Source organism: Balaenoptera musculus, chromosome 5, assembly GCF_009873245.2.
Source record: "Balaenoptera musculus isolate JJ_BM4_2016_0621 chromosome 5, mBalMus1.pri.v3, whole genome shotgun sequence".
Taxonomy (NCBI): Eukaryota; Metazoa; Chordata; class Mammalia; order Artiodactyla; family Balaenopteridae; genus Balaenoptera; species Balaenoptera musculus.
Window position 1 is genome coordinate 48,662,478 of NC_045789.1, and position 24,489 is coordinate 48,686,966.

General features: G+C 35.6%; 1 protein-coding gene across 5 annotated transcripts in view; it reads right to left on the reverse strand.

Moving 5' to 3' along the window:
* Positions 1-24,489, reverse strand: part of USO1 (USO1 vesicle transport factor) — an 89,018-nt gene that overhangs the window by 59,705 nt on the left and 4,824 nt on the right. For all 5 annotated transcript variants that reach the window (XM_036852445.1, XM_036852442.1, XM_036852443.1 and 2 more), the window contains exons 2-3: positions 2,852-2,938; positions 2,710-2,774 (exon numbers count right to left, since the gene is read on the reverse strand). In XM_036852445.1, the coding sequence (XP_036708340.1) occupies positions 2,710-2,774; positions 2,852-2,938 (152 nt within the window). The remainder of the gene's footprint in view (positions 1-2,709; positions 2,775-2,851; positions 2,939-24,489) is intronic.

Genomic DNA, 24,489 nt, shown 5'->3' on the forward strand with positions numbered 1-24,489 from the left:
CATCAGCCTCTAACATGATCAATTATTAGTTCACACATTCACCAGGCTATATGGTACACCCTATTTCCAAACATGGTGCCTGGCACATAGTAAATGTGCTATAAATGTTTTAAAAAATATATTTCTTAACCTTTATATCTAGAGTATCTACACATTTATTTTCTACTGTGCACTAAAAATGACAATAAGGGCCACTTTACATAGAGGTAGATTCTGTTTTCCATATCAAGATGTTAGTGGTTTCATTACCAACTTTATAAGACTCAGTGAGAAAATGTATAAAGACACATGAAATAAAAAAGAAAAATTATATGTATGTATAATAATCACACTGAAGTTTTTTTGATCTAAGGCCCATTTTCTCATAACTTGGAATATTGTTTAAAGCAGGTAACTGACTTGGGTTACTTTATTAGTTTTCTACTGATGCTGTAATAAATTACCACAAACTTAGTGGCTTATACAATACAAATATAGTACCTTACTGTTCTGGAAGTCAGAGGTCTGAAATGGGTCTCACTGGACTAAAATCAAGGTCTCAGCAGGGCTGCCTTCCTTTCTGATGGCTTTAAGGGGAGAATCCATTTCCTTGCCTTTTCCAGTTCTAGAGGCCTCCTTTCATCTTTAAAGCCAGCAAAGACAGGCTGAGATCTTCTCATATCACCTCATTCTGACCTCCTCTTCTGCATTCCTCTTCTACTTTTAAGAAGCCTCAGGATTATACTGGGCCCACCTGGATAACCCAGCATAATCTCCCCTATCTCAAAATCCATTACCTAATCATATCTTCAAAGCCCCTTTGCCATCTAAGGTAACATTCATAGGTTGTGCTGGTAGAATATAAATATCTTTGGGGGAACCATTATTCTGCCTACTGTAGTTGCCCACTCTGGTGTTAATAAAACAGACAGTCCTGACATATCCAGTGGATTTATTCAAACACATTAGAATTAGTAGGCTTTGAAAGGTAGACAATGTGGGTTACACTGAGGAGGATAGAAAAGGTTCTAACTGGTATGAACAAGCAGCTGGGCATTGCTGAAATATAATTACAAAAGGGGTTATGAGGTTAGACAAGCAGCATCTTCATCTTTAAAAAGCTTATATGCTTTGCTTTGTTTGAGGAACTTGGACTTCACACTGCACGGAGCTGTGAAATACATTAAATAGGTGAGTGATAGAAGATTTACATTTCAGACAGAAATGTAAATGAAATGAAATTCTTGAAATGAATGGAAGGACAAAGCGATCAGAGGCAAAGAATACAGTTTGAGGTGGTGGTGGTTTTAAAATATGTCAAAAAAACCTCTCTGATACAGCTCCTTTCAAAAGGTGGACCCTAATTCTCCTCTTTTTAAGTGTAGGCTGTATTTATTTACTTGCTTCTAATAAAATAAAATGTGATGGGACTGATGATATGTGACTTCTGAGACTAAGTCCTACAAGGCATTGTGGCTTTGTTCTCTCTCTAGGATCACCTGCTTTGGGAGAAGCCAGTTCCCATATCATGAGGATGATCAAGCAGCCCTACAGAGAGAGCAACAAGGTGAGGTACTGAGGCCTCTTGCCAACAGCAGTGTGAGTGAGCCATCTTGGAATCAGATACTCCAGCCCCAGTCAAGCCTTCAGATGACTGTACTGGACAACATCTTGCATGCAACCTCATGAGAGACCCTGAACCAGACCACCTAGCTAAGCCACTTCTGAATTCCTGATCCACAGAAACTGTGACATAAATATTTGTTATTTTGAGCCAGTAAGTTTTGAGGTAATATGTTATGCAGCAATAGATAACTAATACAGCAGCTATGAAAATGGCTTAAGTGATTGATATTGAGAGCCAGAACTAAGCCCAACAATGGAAATGAAGAAAATTCACGGATTCCAGCTTTTTTTTTGTCTGGATGTGCATAATGGGTTAAGGAGAGGGATAAGTTCAGCACAAATCCTCCAGTTTCCTGTTTTAATGGAAAGGTGCTAACTGGGATGAACTTGGGTCAAAAGGCAGTTGAAGTGGATTGGGTGGGTAGCGGGGATGTGGTGGAACAGGAGTAGGACAACTAGAGACAAATTAACTTTTGAACATTTATAATTTAAGATACCTCTGAGAGCTCTTGATATGGTAGAAAAGTCTGTTGAACAGCTAAAGCTTTAGGATATATTTATTAACTAGGGGTAAAATTTGAAAATTATTCATGTATAGTTGTTAATTAAAACCAAAGATGCAGATACTCTCCTAAAGAGAAATTGAAAGAGCAAAAACTAGGCTGAGTGATTTTTCCCTTAAGACATCATTCTATTAGTACAGTTTATTTCTCTCCCCCAAAAAAGAAAGTCTGAATAACTGATATACCATAATATTCATATTATATTAGAGAACAGTACATTATAGTATATCTGAATGAAAATCAACAGATTCATTTGGTCAATTCAAACTCCAAATTTTAAGCCTTTAATTAGCAGTAACTTCATTACATTTTTATATAATGGAAAACTTTCACCCCTGAAGGTTGAGATTATGTCTGTCCTAATGCTTAGTTAGCACAGTGGTTTGCACCTAGTATCCAATAACTGTTTACTGAAATGACAACTGAAAGTAAAAACTTAATAGCCTTAATATGTCAATCGTTTCTGGAATAGTGACTCTAAAACAAATTAATTAAAATTTCAAGAAAAATTAGGGAGAAAAATCATTAAATAGAGACATACCGATCTGTTTGTAAAACATGGATAAGATGTTCCATAGCTTGAATACCCACTTCCAAGCGATATTTCTGCACAAAAGAAAAATGTTATTTAAGTAACTAATATCCAACTTAATAAACTTAATAACTGATAAAGTGTTACAGACCTTAGATAATGATTTGAGAGCACGCACAGCATTTCTTCGATCATCCAGTAAAGTAGATGAAGCTACTCTATCACAAAGCTTTTGAATCTGTCAGGGAAAAATGAAATAGCATTAATAGAATAAAAAGAACAAAAAAGAAACATGAAATTTTCCCCCAAATTTATACCATTTATTTTGGAAAAAAAAATCAATAAATGGGATGTCATGGAAATAGTCTTTACACAAATCGAAATAACTAGGTAGTATTATAATCTTGTTACAGAGATCAAATAGATTTTTCACAGAGACTTGAAAAATGAAAGTGGTGGAAGAGAAGTCAAATAAAGTAAGTCATATAAATTCAGGAATTAAGAGAAATCAGTAGAACCAGAGCTTTCTAAACATACCTATTACAGCTGTTTGAACCAAGAGGGTTGCATAATCCATTAGGGTTATGGTATATGATGGGAAGTTAATAAAAGAAAATTGTAAATAATCATTGTTTACATCATAACTTCACCCTAACGCTTCCACTATATATTTGAACGAGAAAAGTCAGAACTGTTTATCAAAAATTTAAAGTGTGCCTCAAAATCTAGAAAGGTGAAATGTTCCAAGCTTTTAATAAATTTGCAGGAATTAAAATTTGAACTGAACTTTAAAATAAACCTTGCAGCATTATTTACAATAGGAAAAAATTGGAAACAACTGTCCATCAAAAGAAGAAAAACTAAATAAATTGTGGTACATTCTTCAGTTGAATACTATGCAGTTACTCAAAAAAATTAACTGTACTGACATGAAAATACTGTGATTTAATAAATAGTGGGGAGGACTTCCCTGGTGATGCAGTGGTTAAGAATCCGCCTGCCAATGCAGGGGACACGGGTTCGAGCCCTGGTCTGGGAAGATCCCACATGCTGCAGAGCAACTAAGCCCGTGCGCCAAAACTACTGACCCTGTGCTCTAGAGCCCGCAAGCCACAACTACTGAGAATGCATGCCACAACTACTGAAGCTCGCGTGCCTAGAGCCCGTGCTGCGCAACAAGAGAAGCCACCGTAATGAGAAGCCCGCGCACCACAAAGAAGAGTAGCCCCCGCTCACTGCAACTAGAGAAAGCCCACGTGCAGCAACAAACACCCAAACACAGCCAAAAATAAATAAATAAATTTAAAATAAATAAATAAATAAATAGTGGGGGGAAAAGAGCAAGTGGTAAAACTATATGTAAATTGTGAGCCCACTGTAGCAAAAGTACCAAACTGTGTGTGTATGTAAAATTGCATTAAAAAATAATTTGGAAACTTAAAACTATAAAAACTTCTAGAAGAAAGCACTGGAGAAAATCCTTGTGACTTTAAAGTAGGCAAAGTTTTCTCAGACACATACTAACAGTGTAATTGATAAAAGAAAAACATGGTAGTTTGGACTTCATCACTCCTGTTCTTCAAAAGACAGTGTTAAGAGAATGAAAAGATAAGCCACAGAATAGATGAAAATACTTGGAAAACATCTGATAAAGAACAGTTTTTTAAACCACTATACTCAGGTCCTTTATAGCTCTAACAGTTTGTTACTATTTTGTTATTATTTATTCCTTAATGACAGTTCTTAGTAAGATTCTATAAATATGATTTTGGCATAGCACAAACTTTTGCATCCTATGTATTGAAATTAATGGCTTAAATACATATAGTGTTTTCCAAATTATGTTCTATAGACTTCCGGTGTCCCAGAAGATATCAAAAGACTTCCTATGATCACAGAACCAGTGGGAAACACAAGGTTATACAAAATTAAATATGTTTCTGCACTGCAGGATTTCTAGAAGTCTTTACTATACTGATTTGCATTTCTTCATACTGCAAATGCAGTATGTTAACTGAGCTTAGCTTTACTTTTTGATTTAATTCATTCTAACTACTAACATTTTGAAATTATTCCTACCTTAAACTGTATTTACTTCATAGTAATTATATTGACTTTCCAAAATGAAACTAAAACTTTCTCTTTATTAAATAATTGGTTGATAGTTTTTCTACTATAATTTTGCTTTTACCATGAAAAAAACTACATAAATATCTCCTGAAAAGAGATAAATCTCAGTTTAAAGAATTTCTTAGGCCAAAAAAAGTTTTCCTGAGTATGAGTATAACTTCTTCTACTTGGGTCTTGTAGATCTATTTTTTTTTTAATTTTTGAATTTTATTTTATTTATTTTATTTATTATTTTATACAGCAGGCTCTTATTAGTCATCAATTTTATACACATAAGTGTATACATGTCAATCCCAATCGCCCAATTCATCACACCACCATCCCCACCACCCCGTGGCTTTCCCCCCTTGGTGTCCATACGTTTGTTCTCTACAACTGTGTCTCAACATCTACCCTGCAAACCGGTTCATCTGTACCATTTTTCTAGGTTCCACATACATACGTTAATATACGATATTTGTTTTTCTCTTTCTGACTTGCTTCACTCTGTATGACAGTCTCTAGATCCATCCACATCTCAACAAATGACCCAATTTCGTTCCTTTTTATGGCTGAGTAATATTCCATTGTATATATGTACCACACTTCTTTATCCATTCATCTGCCAACGGGCATTTAGGTTGCTTCCATGACCTGGCTATTGTAAATAGTGCTGCAGTGAACATTGGGGTGCATGTCTTTTTGAATTATGGTTCTCTGGGTATACGCCCAGTAGTGGGATTGCTGGATCATATGGTAATTCTATTTATAGGTTTTTAAGGAACCACCATACTGTTCTCCATAGTGGCTGTATCAATTTACATTCCCACCAACAGTGCAAGAGGGTTCCCTTTTCTCCACACCCTCTCCAGCATTTGTTGTTTGTAGATTTTCTGATGATGCCCATTCTAACTGGTGTGAGGTGATACCTCATTGTAATTTTGATTTGCATTTCTCTAATGATTAGTGATGTTGAGCAGCTTTTCATGTGCTTCTTGGCCATCTGTATGTCTTCTTTGGAGAAATGTCTATTTAGGTCTTCTGCCCTTTTTTGGATTGGGTTGTTTGTTTCTTTAATATTGACCTGCATGAGATGTTTATATATTTTGGAGATTAATCCTTTGTCCGTTGATTCATTTGCAAATATTTTCTCCCATTCTGAGGGTTGGCTTTTCTTCTTGTTTATGGTTTCCTTTGCTTTGCAAAAGCTTTGAAGTTTCACTAGGTCCCATTTGTTTACTTTTGTTTTTATTTCCATTACTCTAGGAGGTGGATCAAGAAAGATCTTGCTGTGATTTATGTCAAAGAGTGTTCTTCCTGTTTTCCTCTAAGAGTTTTATACTGTCTGGTCTTACACTTAGGTCTCGAATCCATTTTGAGTTTATTTTTGTGTATGGTGTTAGAGAGTGTTCTAGTTTCATTCTTTTACATCTAGCTGTCCAGATATCCCAGCACCACTTATTGAAGAGACTGTCTTTTGTCCGTTGTACATTCTTGCCTCCTTTGTCATAGATGAGTTGACCATAGGTGTGTGGGTTTACCTCTGGGCTTTCTATCTTGTTCCATTGATCTATGTTTCTGTTTTTGTGCCAGTACCATATTGTCTTGAATACTGTAGCTCTGTAGTATAGTCTGAAGTCAGGGAGCCTGATTCCTCCAGCTCCGTTTTTTTCCCTCGAGACTGCTTTGGCTATTCCGGGTCTTTTGTGTCTCCAAACAAATTTTAAGAATTTTTGTTCTAGTTCCGTAAAAAATGCCATTGGTAATTTGATAGGGATTGCACTGAATCTGTAGATTGCTTTGGGTAGTATAGTCATTTTCACAATGTTGATTCTTCCAATCCAAGAACATGGTATATCTCTCCATCTGTTGGTATCATCTTTAATTTCTTTCATCAGTGTCTTATAGTTTTCTGCATACAGGTCTTTTGTCTCCCTAGGTAGGTTTATTCCTAGGTATTTTATTTTTTTGTTGCAATGGTAAATGGGAGTGTTTCCTTAATTTCTCTTTCAGATTTTTCATCATTAGTGTATAGGAATGCAAGAGATTTCTGTGCATTAATTTTGTATCCTGCAAATTTACCAAATCCATTGATTAGCTCTAGTAGTTTTCTGGTGGCATTTTTAGGATTCTCTATATATAGTATCATGCCATCTGCAAACAGTGACAGTTTTACTTCTTGTTTTCCAATATGTATTCCTTTTACTTCTTTTTCTTCTCTGATTGCCGTGGCTAGGACTTCCAAAACTGTGTTGAATAATAGTGGTGAGAGTGGACATCCTTGTCTTGTTTCTGATCTTAGAGGAAATGCTTTCAGTTTTTCACCATTGAGAATGATGTTTGCTGTGGGTTTGTTGTATATGGCCTTTATTATGTTGAGGTAGGTTCCCTCTATGCCCACTTTCTGGAGAGTTTTTATAAAAAATCGGTGTTGAATTTTGTTGAAAGCTTTTTCTGCATCTACTGAGATGATCATATGGTTTTTCTTCTTCAATTTGTTAATATGGTGTATCACATTGATTGATTTGCGTATATTGAAGAACCCTTGCATCCCTGGGATAAATCTCACTTGATCATGGTGTATGTATGATCCTCTTAATGTGTTGTTGGATTCTGTTTGCTAGTATTTTGTTGAGGATTTTTGCATCTATATTCATCAGTGATATTGGCCTGTAATTTTCTTTTTTTGTAGTACCTTTGTCTGGTTTGGTACCAGGGTGTTGAAGGCTTCATAGAATGAGTTTGGGAGTTTTCCTTCCTCTGCAATTTTTTGGAAGAGTTTGAGAAGGATGGGTGTTAGCTCTTCTCTAAATATTTGAAAGAATTTACCTGTGAAGCCATCTGGTCCTGGACTTTTGTTTGTTGGAAGATTTTAAATCACAGTTTCAATTTCATTACTTGTGATTCGTCTGTTCATATTTTCTGTTTCTTCCTGGTTCAGTCTTGGAAGGTTATGCCTTTCTAAGAATTTGTCCATTTCTTCCAGGTTGTCCATTTTATTGGCATAGAGTTGCTTGCAGTAGTCTCTTAGGATGCTTTGTATTTCTGTGGTGTCTGTTGTAACTTCTCCTTTTTCAATTCTAATTTTCTTGATTTGAGTCCTCTCCTTCTTTTTCTTGATGAGTCTGGCTAATGGTTTATCAATTTTGTTTATCTTCTCAAAAAACCAGATTTTAGTTTTATTGATCCTTGCTATTGTTTTCTTTGTTTCTATTTCATTTATTTCTGCTCTGATCTTTATGATTTCTTTCCTTTTACTAACTTTGGGTTTTGTTTGTTCTTCTTTCTCTAGTTCCTTCAGTTGTAAGGTTATATTGTTTACTTGAGATTTTTCTTGTTTCTTGAGGTAGGCTTGTATAGCTATAAACTTCCCTGTTAGAACTGCTTTTGCAGCATCCCATAGGTTTTGGATCGTCGTGTTTTCATTGTCATTTGTCTCTAGGTATTTTTTGATTTCCTCTTTGATTTCTTCAGTGATCTCTTGGTTATTTAGTAACATATTGTTTAGCCTCCATGTGTTTGTGTTTTTTATGTTTTTTTCCCTGTAATTGATTTCTAATCTCATAGCATTGTGATCAGAAAAGATGCTTGATATGATTTCAATTTTCTTAAATTTACTGAGGCTTGATTGGTGACCCAAGATGTGATCTATCCTGGAGAATGTTCGTGCACACATGAGAAGAAAGTGTAATCTGCTGTTTTTGGATGGACTGTCCTACAAATATCAATTAAATCTATCCGGTCTATTGTGTCATTCAAAGCTTCTGTTTCCTTATTTATTTTCATTTTGGATGATCTGTCCATTGGTGTAAGTGAGGTGTTAAAGTCCCCCACTATTATTGTGTTATTGTCAATTTCCTCTTTTATAGCTGTTAGCAGTTGCCTTATGTACTGAGGTGCTCCTATGTTGGATGCATATATATTTATAATTGTTATATCTTCTTCTTGGATTGATCCCTTGATCATTATGTAGTGTCCTTTCTTGTCTCTTGTAACATTCTTTATTTTAAAGTCTATTTTATCTGATATGAGTATTGCTACTCTAGCTTTCTTTTGATTTCCATTTGCATGGAATATCTTTTTCCATCCCCTCACCTTCAGTCTGTATGTGTCCCTAGGTCTGAAGTGAGTCTCTTGTAGACAGCATATATATGGGTCTTGTTTTTGTCTCCATTTAGCAAGCCTGTGTCTTTTGGTCGGAACAATTAATCCTTTCACGTTTAAGGTAATCATTTATATGTATGTTCCTATGACCATTTTCTTAATTGTTTTGGGGTTGTTTTTGTAGGTCCTTTTCTTCTCTTGTGTTTCCCACTTAGAGAAGTTCCTTTAGCATTTGTTGTAGGGCTGGTTTGGTGGTGCTGAATTTTCTTAGCTTTTGCTTGTCTGTAAAGCTTTTGATTTCTCCATCGAATCTGAATGAGATCCTTGCTGGGTAGAGTAATCTTGGTTGTAGGTGCTTCCCTTTCATCACTTTAAGTATATCATGCCCCTCTCTTCTGCCTTGTAGAGTTTCTGCTGAGAAATCAGCTGTTAACCTTATGGGAGTTCCCTTGTATCTTATTTGTCGCTTTTCCCTTGCTGCTTTCAATAATTTTTCTGTCTTTAATTTTTGCCAATTTGATTACTATGTGTCTCGGCATGTTTCTCCTTGGGTTTATCTTGTATGGGACTCTCTGCGCTTCCTGGACTTAGGTGACTTTTTCCTTTCCCATGTTAGGGAAGTTTTCGACTATAATCTCTTCAAGTATTTTCTCGGGTCCTTTCCCTCTCTCTTCTCCTTCTGGGACCCCTATAATGCGAATGTTGTTGAGTTTAATGTTGTCCCAGAGGTCTCTTAGGCTGTCTTCATTTCTTTTCTTTCTTTTCTTTTTTCTTTATTCTGTTCCGCGGCAGTGAATTCCACCATTCTGTCTTCCAGGTCACTTATCCATTCTTCTTCCTCAGTTATTCTGCTATTGATTCCTTCTAGTGTATTTTTGATTTCACTTATTTTATTGTCCATCTCTGTTTGTTTTTTAATTCTTCTAGGTGTTTGTTCTTTAATTCTTCTAGGTCTTTGTTAAACATTTCTTGCATCTTCTCGATGTTTTCCTCCATTCTTTTTCCGAAGTCCTGGATTATCTTCACTATCATTATTCTGAATTCTTTTTCTGGAAGGTTGCCTATCTCCACTTCATTTAGCTGTTTTTCTGGGGTTTTATCTTGTTCCTTCATCTGGTACATAGCCCTTTGTCTTTTCATCTTGTCTATCTTTCTGTGAATGTGGTTTTTGTTCCACAGGTTGCAGGACTGTAGTCCTTCTTGCTTCTCAGGTCTTGTACATCTTTTGATAAATTTTTTTCTAGGTAGTTAGAGCTACCTAGAAAATAGGGAGTAACTTCCTGGGTTTTCCTAGCCCTAGACCTCAAGCACTGGTTCTGAATCTGAGATTCCCATCTTGCTTAGAGTACTTAGTCCTAGTCCTGCAATGCTTGAACTCTAGGATCAGCCCCATTTTTGGTTGGTGTACAGAGAGACTTGTGTCAGAATATGAACTTCCATGTCCAGAAGCTCTTTAATCATTATCTGTTGAAGGTGGCTATTTAATCTGGGGGAAACACTTAGCTTTAGGAATATTGGAGGGAGATGATCATAATCCTAGAGTTTGGGGGTTTGCTTTGCTTTCACTTTCAATCTTTTATTTTGTGTTCTAACATGCTAACATTTGAGCCTTGTTAATTTTTGGGGTGGGGGAGCCGCACTGTGCAGCATTGTGGGATCTCAGTTCCTGGACCAGGGATCAAACCCACGCCCCCTGCATTGGAAGCATGGAGTCTTAACCACTGGACCACCAGGGAAGTCCTGAGCCTTGTTAATTTTTTAAAAAAGCTTTGAGATATACACAAAGATAATAATCTTAGGCATTATGAAGATAAATATTCAATACAAGTTAAAACAGCAATGATGTTATTTTTCATCTATCAGTCTCACAAAAATTAAAATAGTACTACCATATAGTAATACTATATGATTCCATTTTTATAACTAAGAAAAGCAAGCAAAACTAATCTAAGCTATCAGAAGTCAGGATGGTGGTTGCTCATGGGGGTGGGCAGTGAGTGGAAGCACAAAAGGGACTTCTAGGGTGCTGGTAATGTCCTGTTCCTTGATCTGGGAGCTGGATACATAGGTATGTTCAGGTTGTGAGGTTTATGTATATGATGTGTACTTTTCTATATACTTCAATAAAATGATTTTAAAAACAGAACTATACAGGATAGAGAAAGACATAGATTAATGAACTGGCTTATATTCTATCAGACGGAAAGTAACCTAAAAAAGTGTCAATTTGGCAAAAACTATTACAACTTAAAATGTTCATACCCTTTCCACCAGGCATTCTTATTTCTAGGAACTTATCCTTTAAAACATGCCCACAGGGGGCTTCCCTGGTGGCACAGTGGTTAAGAATCTGCCTGCCAATGCAGGGGACACAGTTCAAGCCCTGGTCCAGGAAGATTCCCACATGCTGCAGAACAACTAAGCCCGTGAGCCACAACTACTGAGCCCATGCACCACAACTACTGAAGCCTGTGCTCCTAGAATCTATGCTCTGCAACGAGAAGCCACTGCAATGAGAAGCCCGCACACCGCAACGAAGAGTGGCCCCCGCTTGCTGCAACTAGAGAAAGTCTGCATGCAGCAACGAAGACCCAACGCAGCCAAAAACAAACAAAACAAAACAAAATGCCCACAGATACACAATGTTATATACTAGAATGTTCTTTGTAGCAATATTTTTAACAGCTAAAAAATAAATCTAGCTTCCATCACATAAGGATATAATAAATAAGAAGTGTGCAACCCTAATGAGGGCCCTTACCAAACCATGCTGGCACCCTGATCTCAGACTTCCAGACTCCAGAACTGTGGGCAATAAATTTATGCTGTTTATTGGGGAAAAAAAGAAGGGGGGGAGGTGGAATCTAAAGGTTCATCCACCAATCAGAAAACATTTAACTAACATATAGTACACATACACTACGCAATTAATCAAATGAGTAAAGCAGATCCATATGCACTGACATGAAAAGATGTCCAAGATACATTAAGTGAAAAAAGAAAACAGTTAATAGTATATTTAGCATAAGCTCATTTTGGTTTAAAACTATACCATTAATAACCTATGTGAATACTATAAAATTCTTAGAGGAAAACATAGGCAGACACTCTCTGACATAAATTGCGGCAAGATCTTTTTCTGATCCACCTCCTAGAGCAATGAAAATAAAAATAAACAATGAAAATATGAAAATAAACTAATTAAACTTAAAAGCTTCTGCACAGCAAAGGAAACCATAAACAGAATGAAAAGACAACCCACAGAATGGGAGAAAATATTTACAAACAGAGCGACTGACAAAAAATTAATTTTTAAAATATACAAACAGCTCATACAGCTCAATAGCAAAAAAGCCAAAACAACCCCAAATCACAAAATGGGCAGAAGATCTAAATAGACATTTCTCCAAAGAAGACATTGAGATGCCCAAAAAGGACATGAAAAGCTCAACATCACTAATTACTAGAGAAAGGCAAATCAAAACTACAATGAGGTATCACCTGACACCAGTCAGAATGGCCATCATCAAAAAATCTACAAACAATAAATGTTGGAGAGAGTGTAGAGAAAGGGGAATCCTCCTACACTGTTGGTGGGAATGTAAATTGGTCCAACCATATGGAGAACAGTATGGAAATTCCTTAAAAAACTAAAAATAGAACTACCATATGACCCAGCAATCCCACTCCTGGGCATATATCCAGAGAAAACCATAATTTGAAAAGATACATGCACCCCAGTGTTCACTGCAGCACTATTTACAATAGCCAAGACATGGAAGCCACCTACATGTCCATCAACAGAGGAATGGATAAAGATGTGGTACACGTATATATATAATGGAATATTATTCAGCCATAAAAAAGAATGAAATGTCATTTGCAGCAACATGGTTGGACCTAGAGATTGTCATACTGAGTGAAGTAAGTCAGACAGAGAAAGACAAATATCATATGATATTGCTTATATGTGCAATTAAAAAAAATGATACAAATGAACTTGTTTACAAAACAGAAATAAAGTCACAGATGTAGAAAACAAACTTATGGTTACCAGGGGGTGGGAAAGAAGGGAGAGGGATAAATTGGGAGATTGGGATTGACATATACACACTACTATATATAAAACAGATAACTAACAAGGACCTACTGTATAGCACAGGGAACTCTTCTCAATGCTCTGTAATGACCTATATGGGAAAAGAATCTAAAAAAGAGTGGATATATGTATATGTATAACTGATTAATTCTGCTGTACAGCAGAAACTAATGCAACATTTTAAATCAACTATACTCTAATAAAAATTTAAAAAAAAGAATTATTAATGTGATTCTACTGCTAGAGTGAAAGTTAGGAACACAGAAATAAATAATTTTTAAAAGAAAAAAAAATACTATGTGAACATGTATAGAAGAAATTAAGACTACGTACCATACTACTGTCTTTTAGTGGGTTGCTGGAAATGTTCATTTTCTACATTATTTCTGGTGTTTGAATTTTGATAATGAACAAGTATTACCTTTATAAGCAGAAAAGAGTAATAATGGAATAAAGTGAACTGGTTTATGATTTATCAGAATTTCTAGGATATTTTCAAGACTGACTGAATTCATCTTTAAAAGATTCTATCTTTGCTGATCAAAATAATATGAAATCTGCTCTTAATTGATAAAAATAAACTAACATAATAAAAATATCCTCAATGGCTCCCTATTGCCTATAAAGTCCAATTTTTTTTTAGGCTAGAATGCACAGTCATTACTCAGTGAATAAATACACACTGAGCATGTATGTATTTGTTCTTGTGCTAACCAAAGTAAGATATGGTCTCTGGCCACAAAGAGCTTGCACAGGAAGACAGTTGTGTAAATAAACTACAATAACAAATTAAAGTTATATAAGTATATGCTTATAAAGCAGGTGCACAAAAGAAAAAGTAGTGAATTCTATCTGAAAGTGAAATTGCTATGTTTACTTCCCTGCAAAATGCATGTGTTGAAATCCTAACCCCCAGTGTGATGGTATTAGGAGGTAGGGGCCTTTGGAAGGTGATTAGGGCGGGAGGGTGGAGCCCTCATGAATGGGATTAGAGCCCTTATATAAGAGACCCCAAAGAGCTCCTTCATGCCTTCTGCCACATGAAGACACTGGAGAAGATGGCAGTATATGTACCAGGAAGCAGGCCCTCACTAGACAAAGAATCTGCCAACACCTTGATTTTGGACTTCCCAGCCTCCAGAACTATGAGAAATATATGTCTGTTGCTTAACCCAACAAACCTATTGTATTTTTGTTACAGCAGCCCAAATAGACTAAGACAGATACTGTTTAAGAATGGTATATTAAGGATGACACTCTTGAATCAAGAATTAAAGGATCAGTAGTTCACCAGACAATATAAGGAAGGAATGCCCGGCATAGAAAATGATTTCTTACTTTATAATTGTCTATACATATTTTAATGTAGAAAATAGCATTTTATAGTCCAAATAAGAAAATTGGTCTAATTTGAGTTTATAAATTTTATATATCTATGAACAATTTTTATATTATGCACATACATATATATACTTGTTCTATTAAAATAATATACCAAAGGAGATTTCTAAAATATGAAAGCTTTCCTTTTAAATTAATTTTATTTTATTATTATTTTTTTTGGCCACGCCATGTGGCTTGCAGAATCTTAGTTCCCCGACCAGGGATTGAATCTGGGCCCTTGGCAGTGAAAGTGCCGCGTCCTAACCACAGGACCACCAAGGAATTCCCTACAATAATTTTAAATATTTATTTCTGGGAATGATGATCAATCTAAAATAATGTGGGGGGAAAAAGGATTATATAAGATTAAACTGTTAGCTAAAAACAGATTTCTAATGACTTCAAATTATATGTTTCTGCTTCAGTTGACTCTGATTAATAAGCAAATCACTAATGTTTTTTAGAAGGTTGCAAAATGGAACTTAAAAATTAATCACTATTTTAAAGTGTAGTATTTACAATTATAGAAATAAAATCCATTCATTCCTGAGTTTGGGTAAATATGTATCAAGACTATTTTTAAGAATATAAACATGCTGGGAGTTCCCTGGTGGCCTAGTGGTTGGGATTCTGGGCTTTCACTGACGTGGCCTGGGTTCAGGTCCTGGTCAGGGAACTGAGATCCTGCAAGCCACGTGATGCGGCCAAAAAAAAGACTATAAACATGTTTTTTAATCTATTAAACCTGGGCTTTAGTGGCAAGTACATATTCTTCCCGATTGGGGATTTTATTTCATTATTTATTTATTTTTCTTTTTCTTTTTTTCTTTTTCTTACAGTTTTATTGAGATATAATTGACACACTTGATTGGGGATTTTAATCGGAACTTTCTCTCTAGTGACTTAAGGCAATTACCACACTGCAAACCAATAAGAGTCAAAAATGAATATAAGAACAACTTATTTATCCAGAACCATAATTAAGCTATTTCAGATACTTTCTGTCAGGCACCAAAATGGTCTTTTCATTTTAGTGATTTCTGATAGCAATCTAAAACTAATTACAACCTTCCCTGTCTTCTTAAACAAAGAACATAATTATAAGCTTTCTTAGCATTTAAACCTAAGTCCTCTCCAATATCAGAAATAGGGATGTCTTAGGTGTTAAATGAAGTAATGAATATAAAAGTTTTTGCCGAGTACCTGGCACCTATAAATGCTCAATAAATGTTTAACAAACTTTATTATTACCAAACTTCTATGACTCCTTTGTATTAATTTTCTATCCTATCAGGCTTTTGGCTGTCATTTCCATCATATACGTTTCTAAAAGACCATTCAAATTTTGCAGATTTTAATCGGCTACTGAGTGAGAAATCTGATAATTAGGCTAGATAGTAATATGTCTAAAACCCTAAATTACTCAGGCTTGAAATCAAGATTGAGTACATGGACTTTGCAACTTCCACTTTTGCTATGCGAAGGCCATACTACCTCCTGATAATATTCCACACAGCTGAAGTTTCTGAATAAGTGATCTCTCCATAATAAAGTGCTATGTTGCAACCTTTTACAGACAATGGAAACCAAATGAAAGGAAAATATTATATACGTTCCAAACCTTACAAAGACTTAGCCATGTTTTAGGCCAAACACAGGTCTATATTTTTCAGTTGACATTTACCAAGAAAAAATTTTGCAGCACAAGTACACTTAATTTTTATTCAGAAACTGAAGATTTCAAAGACCATTATTCCATTTATTCCTGACTTAAAAAACCAACACAATGCAATATGATGGTGCTTCATTATCCACTCTTTCCTTCTTTTAGTTATTAGAACCCTCTGTGTTTTAGCTGGGCGCAAAGGTTGTCCACCTAGACTACTTTTCGAGCCTTCCTTACACCTGGGCATAGAAAGTGACTACACTCTGGCCAATGAGTTCTTTGTATCTTCCAAGTCATGTCCTTAAAAGGAAGCTATTTGTTCTTCATTCCTCTTTCTTCTTCCCTCAGCCTGGAACTTGAACCTGCAGGTAATGAAGCACCTTCAACAATTCAAACAAGGGCACCATCCTAGGGGATGGCAGAACAAGATAAAAAGCAGCACCTGGGCCCCTGGACCACCCTGAGGAACATAACTAACCTATCCTAGGGACTGCCTTCTAATTGGACTTTTATTGGACAAAGACACAAACTTTTATCTTGGTTAGACCTCTGTTATAGCAGCTGATCCAATACCTAAACTAATAAACTCATTTTACAGGAGAGGAAACTAAGGTTCAGGGATAAAGCAATGCACCCCAAAATACCCTGCCAGTTTGGTGGTACAGTTCAGATTATAACTGAGCTACAGCTGTCTCACTTTAAAGCCCACACACTTTCTACTATCCTACATTGCCTCTTATGCAAAGAAATGGGAGCCTGAGCACCTGTTGCAAACTACAGGGACTGAAAGATTTTTTTTCTTTTTTGTAAACAGGGGAACATTGTAATGTAGTTCCTGGGAATAGCTTCCACTTGCACTACAGCCCAGTAAGGACCCTCATAAGCCTCGGACTTAACTGCCCAGCCAGGGTAGTCCCTTGTTCTAAGGGAGTTGGAGCTTTACTCCGGGAAAGCTATAATCAAAAGCTACCAAGTATTTACGAAAAAGTCCACACTATATATAAGTACTTAAGAAATTAATATACTCACTTTTAAAGAACTAATCTGGCTGAGATAATAAGGAGAAACTGGAGCAGAAAGAGATTACAGAAAAAATATGTCAGCTCATTATAACAGACAAGAAATAAGGTAAAAAAAAAAAGGGCATTAGGGTGGTGGCAATGGGGAAGGGCTGCAGAGATAGATAAGACAAAAGAATATTTGAAAGAAATGAATTTAAGAGGCTTGAGAATAAAGAATAAAATGCCTGAAACAGCTGCTGTTTGGAATTCAACTTCTAGAAATTTGTCCTAAGGCAATATATGCACATGTACAGTCATAATTACAAGAACAACCACTGCAGCACTGTAATAGAAAAAGAAACAAAACAGAAGGACCTTAAATGCCCATTCATGGAGCACTTTCACTTTTCATTTTATATACTTCTACAGCTTTTCCTTAAGCATGTATTCAAATGTCTCTTTTGTCATTTAAAAAAAGAATCAAGAGAATCAAAAAGCATCACTGAATAAGCTAGCTGAAGTTTGATATGAATCTGCAATCACTTTTCTATATCTCAGAATATTCTGGTTTTGGTAAAGTCAAAGGAGTAATAGCGTCTGAAGAATTCAGTGCCGTAATCTTGAAGTTGGTGATTCATTCATTCATTCATTCAACAAATGTTAGAGTGCTGCTACCCTCATTGGGGCCATGGTCAGTGCAACCAGAGAGCAGTGGTTTGTGACAAGGTTAAGTTCAGAAATTGGACTAAGCAGGGGGGTGAGGGATGAGTAAAATAGGTGAGGGAGATTAAGAGGTACAAACTTTCAGTTATAACATAAGTCATACAGATGTAATGTACAGCATAGGGAATATAGCCAATAATACTGTAATAACTTTGCATGGTGACAGACAATAACTAGACTTACAGTGGTGATCATTTTGTACTGTACAAAAATACCAAACCACTATGTTGTACACCTGAAACTATTACAATATTATAAGTCAATTATACTTCAATAAAAACAAAAAAAGAGGACTTCCCTGGTGGCACAGTGGTTAAGAATCCGCCTGCCAATGCAGGGGACACGGGTTCGAGCCCTGGTCTGGGAAGATCCCACATGCCGTGGAGCAACTAAGCCCGTGTGCCACAACTACTGAGCCTGCGCTGTAGAGCCCAAGAGCCACAACTACTGAGCCCATGTGCCACAACTACTGAAGCCCGCATGCCCAGAGCCCATGCTCCACAACAACAGAAGCCACCGCAATGAGAAGCCCGTGCACGGCAACAAAGAGTAGCCCCCGCTCGCTGCAACTAGAGAAAGCCCACGTGCAGCAACAAAAACCCAACGCAGCCAAAAATAAATAAATAAATAATTTAAAAAGAAAAAGAAACTGGGACTAAGCATTAGAAACTTCTGTAACAACTGGATACCTTTATGGTTGTTTAATTAGAAAACAAAACAAAAATTGGGCTTGTATATTGTATGTCCATGAGTATGTGTGTGTGTATTGTCATTTCATTTTCCTATAAATTCATTTTTATTATATTTTACAAAAGTATTGGTCTGTGATGAATTGGAAATTGGGGGAAAAAAAAACAATCCAACTGGTTCTTCACCACTGTCAGTTTGAGAAATACTATTAAAGTGCTTAATATCTTGCTGGGCCCTGCAAAATTCAATTTTGGGGAAACAGCAGTGAATCACTATAGAAGGTACCCACTCAAATGAAATTATAATAGCAAGGAGACAACAGAATAAATTAAAAACAAGATAAATACAGAAAATAATAAGTGCACTGAGGGAAATGATTAGGGAAATAAGACAGAGACTGGGTGGAAAGTACTACTTTGGACAGCACAGCTGGTCAGAAGGTCCCAAGTTAAGCAATGATTTGGATATAGGCGGACGTGTGGGTAATTGGTAACAAAAATGAAGCAAGTGGAAAAGTAGGGAAGCAGAGTGAATGAGGATGTTACCATCAGAAGGAAAAAGGACAGTATTTTAGAGTTGAAGGATATGTTTATTCAGTGTCCCACATGGGATCCTGAGGTGAGAGACTTTATTGCTAGCAACTCACTCACTCTCTCAGAATCCAACCAAGGAGGACACTTAGTAGTTTAAAGCAAATTTGTAAATTTACTATTTGTTTGAGGTCACAGACTCTTGTCCTAGTCCTCAACACCCTTACCTACATGATGGGAGCATTAGAAAGGAAGTACAAGTTTAAATCCCACAGATTTCAATGCCATCCTGCTCCTTTTCAGTTAACATTTTGCTGCCATTATTGATCAAAAGAATGAGTTGTAATACAGAAAATATTAATCCAGTCTACTTTAGTAAAAAATCAGAAATATTTGTCCCTAGGCCTTTTACCAAAGTACTCATTATCACAGCATACTACCAAGGCACCACATTTCAGATGACCATTCTGTAGACTTCAAACAAGTAACCTTCCCAGATTTTCTGCCTGAATCAACAGAGATATAAATACAGTTGACCCTTGAACAACAGTTATGAACTACGCAGGTCCACTTATACTCGGTTTTTTTTCAGTAGCAAATACTGCAGTACTATGTGATCCTCGGTTGGTTGAATCCGAGGATATGAGGATACGGAGGAACCGTGGATACACAGAGTCAACTATAAATTAAATTACAGGAGGATTTTCTACCGTGCAGAGCGTTGGTGTTGTTCAAAGGTCAACTGGACAGTCAAGATATGTAAGGTTACAGAATAGAATACAGGTAACAACAGGAAAAGATACTTCTGTCTATTTGCTTGAAACAAAGAAACTTACAAACATTTTTAAAAACTCTCTAAAAAAAAAAAACCTATGTTCATTGATTAGTAAATAGAAAAATTCTAATACCTACTGTTAAAATTTTAAAAAATCAAATAGCTATGAATATAACTATTTCACTCATAAAGAAACTCATTTGTGTAACAAACATATTGGTAAATGCAAAGAAAACACTCTGGAAGGATGTACAACAAACTTCATTAGAGATTACTCCTGGTAATGGGAAATAAGATTGTGAAAAGAGGAAGAAAGGGGCAACTTTAGACTATACACTGATTTGAATTATTTATAATAAGCATGTTTTCAACTACTGCTTCAATAACACAAACATTTAAAGAAATTTCCAGAATATGTTAGACTTTGCTTTGATTCTATTACCTGCTCTAACATACCACCCGATTAACTCACTGTTCATCTACTTTCTGAACACTGTTGGTTCTTGTTATTCGTAATAGTTACGCTCTATAGTCACCATGAACACTGAACTAGCAGACACTGAACTGCTGTGCCTAAAGGAAATACAGCGCTAGGTTCCTGTGAGTCTCTGGTAACATTTTCATCAATGGATCCAATACATAACCTTGTTTAACGTGTGCTTCTGTTTAAAGACATCTTATTCAATATATACCCTTGATTCATTAACACTGAACTCACAGCTGCCAGCGCTATTACTCATGCCTGAGGTAAGCTTATCTAACACACATATTTTCTCCACAAGGCACATCACAGCTTTCTTATACAATACTTCGGAACACTAGACAACAGTTCAGCACTACATTTGGGGCCAGTTTTAACAGCGAAATTTTTAAAAAAGCATAGAAATGCAAAACACATGACACTAAACAGACTGTGAAAAGGACACTTGTTTACAGTATAAGAGTTGAAACAAGAAGGCAGAATATCTTTTTGTGTGACCTCAGTTGGGAATGCACACATCAGTGACTCTGATTTTTTGCTACTCTGCATCTGTCCACAAATCAGTGTGAAAGTGCTGCGTGTATTAATTTTGGGGTTACAAACAAATTTTAGCGTGTAGGTGAATTCACAAATATAAAATCAGCGAATAACAAGGATTGACTGTATCTTAAATACAAGCTTTCTAAGTCAGTTTCGTTATCTACAAGATGGAAGAATAAACTAGATAAATTCTAAGGCTACTTAATACTCAAAACTTTGAATATGTTAAAAATACTCAATTTTACCTACTAAGTAATAATGTAGTTATTTGCTATAAACCTCTGAAAAAATCTATTTGGCCTATACAGTGTTTAAAATAATTTTTAAGCCAACATTTCAAAATCAAAAGACTTCACATAAAACTCCAGATTTCTACCTTTTCTAGAAAAACATCAGCCTGATAGCTAATGGTAGCTAACACTGTATTTCATACAATTTAAGAAGCCAATGATTATAAGATCTACCATTTTTTAAATGTATTGCCAAGAAAAAAGAAATACCACCAATTATAATTACAAGATGCAACCTGATTTCAGAGATGTTTAAATGCTAAAGTGCATTACAGAACTGTTAAAATATGGCATGTATAGCACTTACTATGTGCCAGCTATGTTCTAAAATTCTTTATACTTTTTAATTTATTTAATCTTCACCAAAATCCTATTGATAGGCACTATTACTATCCACATTTTAGAGATAAGGAAACAGAGGCACAGGGGGTAAGTGACTTGTCCAAGTTCACAGAACTAGTATGTGGTGGGACGGGATTCAAAGCCATTAAATTGGCTCTCTGCAACAACTGGCTGAAGCTGAGCACTAGCTACACTCTCAAGGCAGGATATGCAGGCTCCAATTTCATCCCAGACCTCTGGTCTCTTCTCTAACCCGACCTGCTTCACTGAACAATGATGCTACCCAACTGACACTGCTGGGATTTGAGTTTGTGATTCTTGCATTAAACAACAGAATACTACATATTAAAAAACAGTTCTAAAGAGAAAAAATATGTACGAGTAAAATTTAACCCAGAGTTAATTTTATTTAAAAGGATCAGAAAGGTGTGATAAGAAGGAAAAACTTGAGAGACAGCAGTATTTCAACTAATTCATACTATGCTAACTAGGTATTAGAGTTAATCAGAGATAAATACAATGATGAATTAGATATGGATCCTGTTATCAAGATGCTTTTATAGTCTATTAGAAGAGGATACAGTGTAATTAAGAAAAGCAACTAAAAATCTGATATTTTAAATAATTTCTAATAAAGTAGCTGTATGTTTTAACATGCAAAGATCCCTAAGACATATCAATCAATGAAAAAGATAAGCTGTAGAACACTACAAACAGTGTATCATTTGTGAAAAAGAGAGATAAATATGCTCATACAAATATATAATTCTATACTGCATGATTATTCATAAAGGTCTGGAAAGATTTATACCAAACTAAGAATAGTGGTTATTTCAGGAAAGAGAACTGAAATTGGAGATGGTAGTCAAAGAAGACTTAAACTTTACTAGTATTGTTTGCAATTGTGTGTAATAAAATAAAAAGCTAATTAGTAAACTAATGTGTATAACCTCATGCAGGTGATTATGTTTCAGGACTCTTGTTTTCAGTAATTGCCATGTGAGATTCACAATTCCACTTATTAAGAAAAATATGAAAAGGACAAAAAATTCCATTAATAATTGATAAATTGAGCATAATCAGAATTACCTTATAATCTGAATTTAATGTTTGTTTGTTTTGCTTACTAATAGTGTCATTTATTTTTATTCAGTAATACACAAAGGAGACCAAAAAAGAAGCAATGGGAATAGGAGTGACTAGGAAAGAAAAACCTGAGATGAGGAATGTGAAACTAAAAAACCCCTGAGAAGTAAAAGGGGAAAAAAAGAAGATGGCATAAAACTAGGAGGGTGAGCCACATTTAAAGGACACTGACATAATGTAGTTTGCAATATTTTCTCACAATTCCTAATAGAAATCCATATTTCTTTAGTATTCAGTAACTATTTAACTGACATGCAAAAAAGAAACTCAGGAATGTCAATTTAAAAAAATTGAATTCAACCATTCAATCATTTATTCAACAAATATTTATCAAGCACCTAATACCAACTTATTTGATATAACTTTGCCTTCATGAAGCTTAAAACATAGTTATAACTTTTTTGGAGAGAACTTCTCCAACCATGACTATAGGACTAAAATAATTCATGCTAATCAACAGTCAATTCATTTATATTGTTTTAATGGAATAAAAAAAATTACTGTTTTCAAATACAAAAAAGAGCTAGAAATTTGGTTTAACTCAAACTCTACTACTGAGAAGATTTTCCAAAAAGAAAAAAAAGCAAAAGCCAGACTTATCTTCAGATGACCTAAATTATTACAATCTAAAAAAAAAAAAAAGTAGGAACATTACAGTCTCTCTGCAGATAAATCCATAAACCTAACACAATCTATTTCCATTACAATTACCAATAAGTCAGCTGACATAACATACTGCATTTATTCTCCATGCTTTCTCTCAGAAATGAACTATGTTTTCCAAAAGCACACCCTTTTAAGCAAGGCATCATAATGAAACTTCTCTACCAAATAACAAATGCTAGCATCTCAAAGTCTAACACTACCAAAGTTTTCAAATTAAAGATGACTAACTTTTTATACAAAGAATGTTTATGGCATTTCTTCCTGAGGTATAAAAATATAAGCTTGTCTTTACTATGATATCTACAACACAAAAATCAGACAGAACAGTATAAATAATAAGAGATAAATGTATAAAAAGAGAAATAAATTTATGTAAGAAATTCTTACATTCTCTCCTAAAAGATAATTCAGAAGTGATTACAATTACTTCTCAAACCATAAAGCATCAGGAATTACTTTGTCTTTTAGGCAGCCAAATGGGCAACACTTCATGAACCCCATAAAACTGATGATAATGAAGGACTTCCAAAATGTAGCATTCCTTTAAAAAAATATATCATTTAGAACAATAGTAACCAAAATGTGTTCCTCAGAACACTAGACCTACAAGGTTTCCTGGAGGAAAGAATGTATATCATCAATTAGATTTGGCAAACACAGCTTACATTATATCTCCATCTTGAAAATATTTGAAAACATAACACAGTGCCTGTTTAATAAACCTTGTATAAGTATCAGGTTTTTTGTTTTGTTTTTGACCATCACTCAGTACACACTTCTTTAGTAACAGAACCCTTTCAAGTACATCTACTCACTTTCTTTGGGACATGCTTTGGTATGCAAATTTTAAATTATACAAATAATCTATACATAATAAACCTTCAAAAGAGCCATGTAGGGACTTCCCTGGTGGCGCAGTGGTTAAGAATCCACCTGCCAATGCAGAGGACACGGGTTCGAGCCCTGGTCCAGGAAGATCCCACATGCTACGGAGCAACTAAGCCTGTGCGCCACAACTACTGAGCCTGCGCTCTAGAGCCTGGGAGCCACAACTACTGAGTCCGCGCGCCTGGAGCCCGTGCTCTGCGACAAGAGAAGCCACCGCAACAAGAAGCCCGCACAGTGCAACGAAGAGTAGCCCCCACTCATTGCAGCTACAGAAAGCCCACAAGCAGCAACGAAGACCCAACGCAGCCAAAAATCAATCAATCAATCAAAAAAAAAAAAAAAAGCCATGTAGTTTT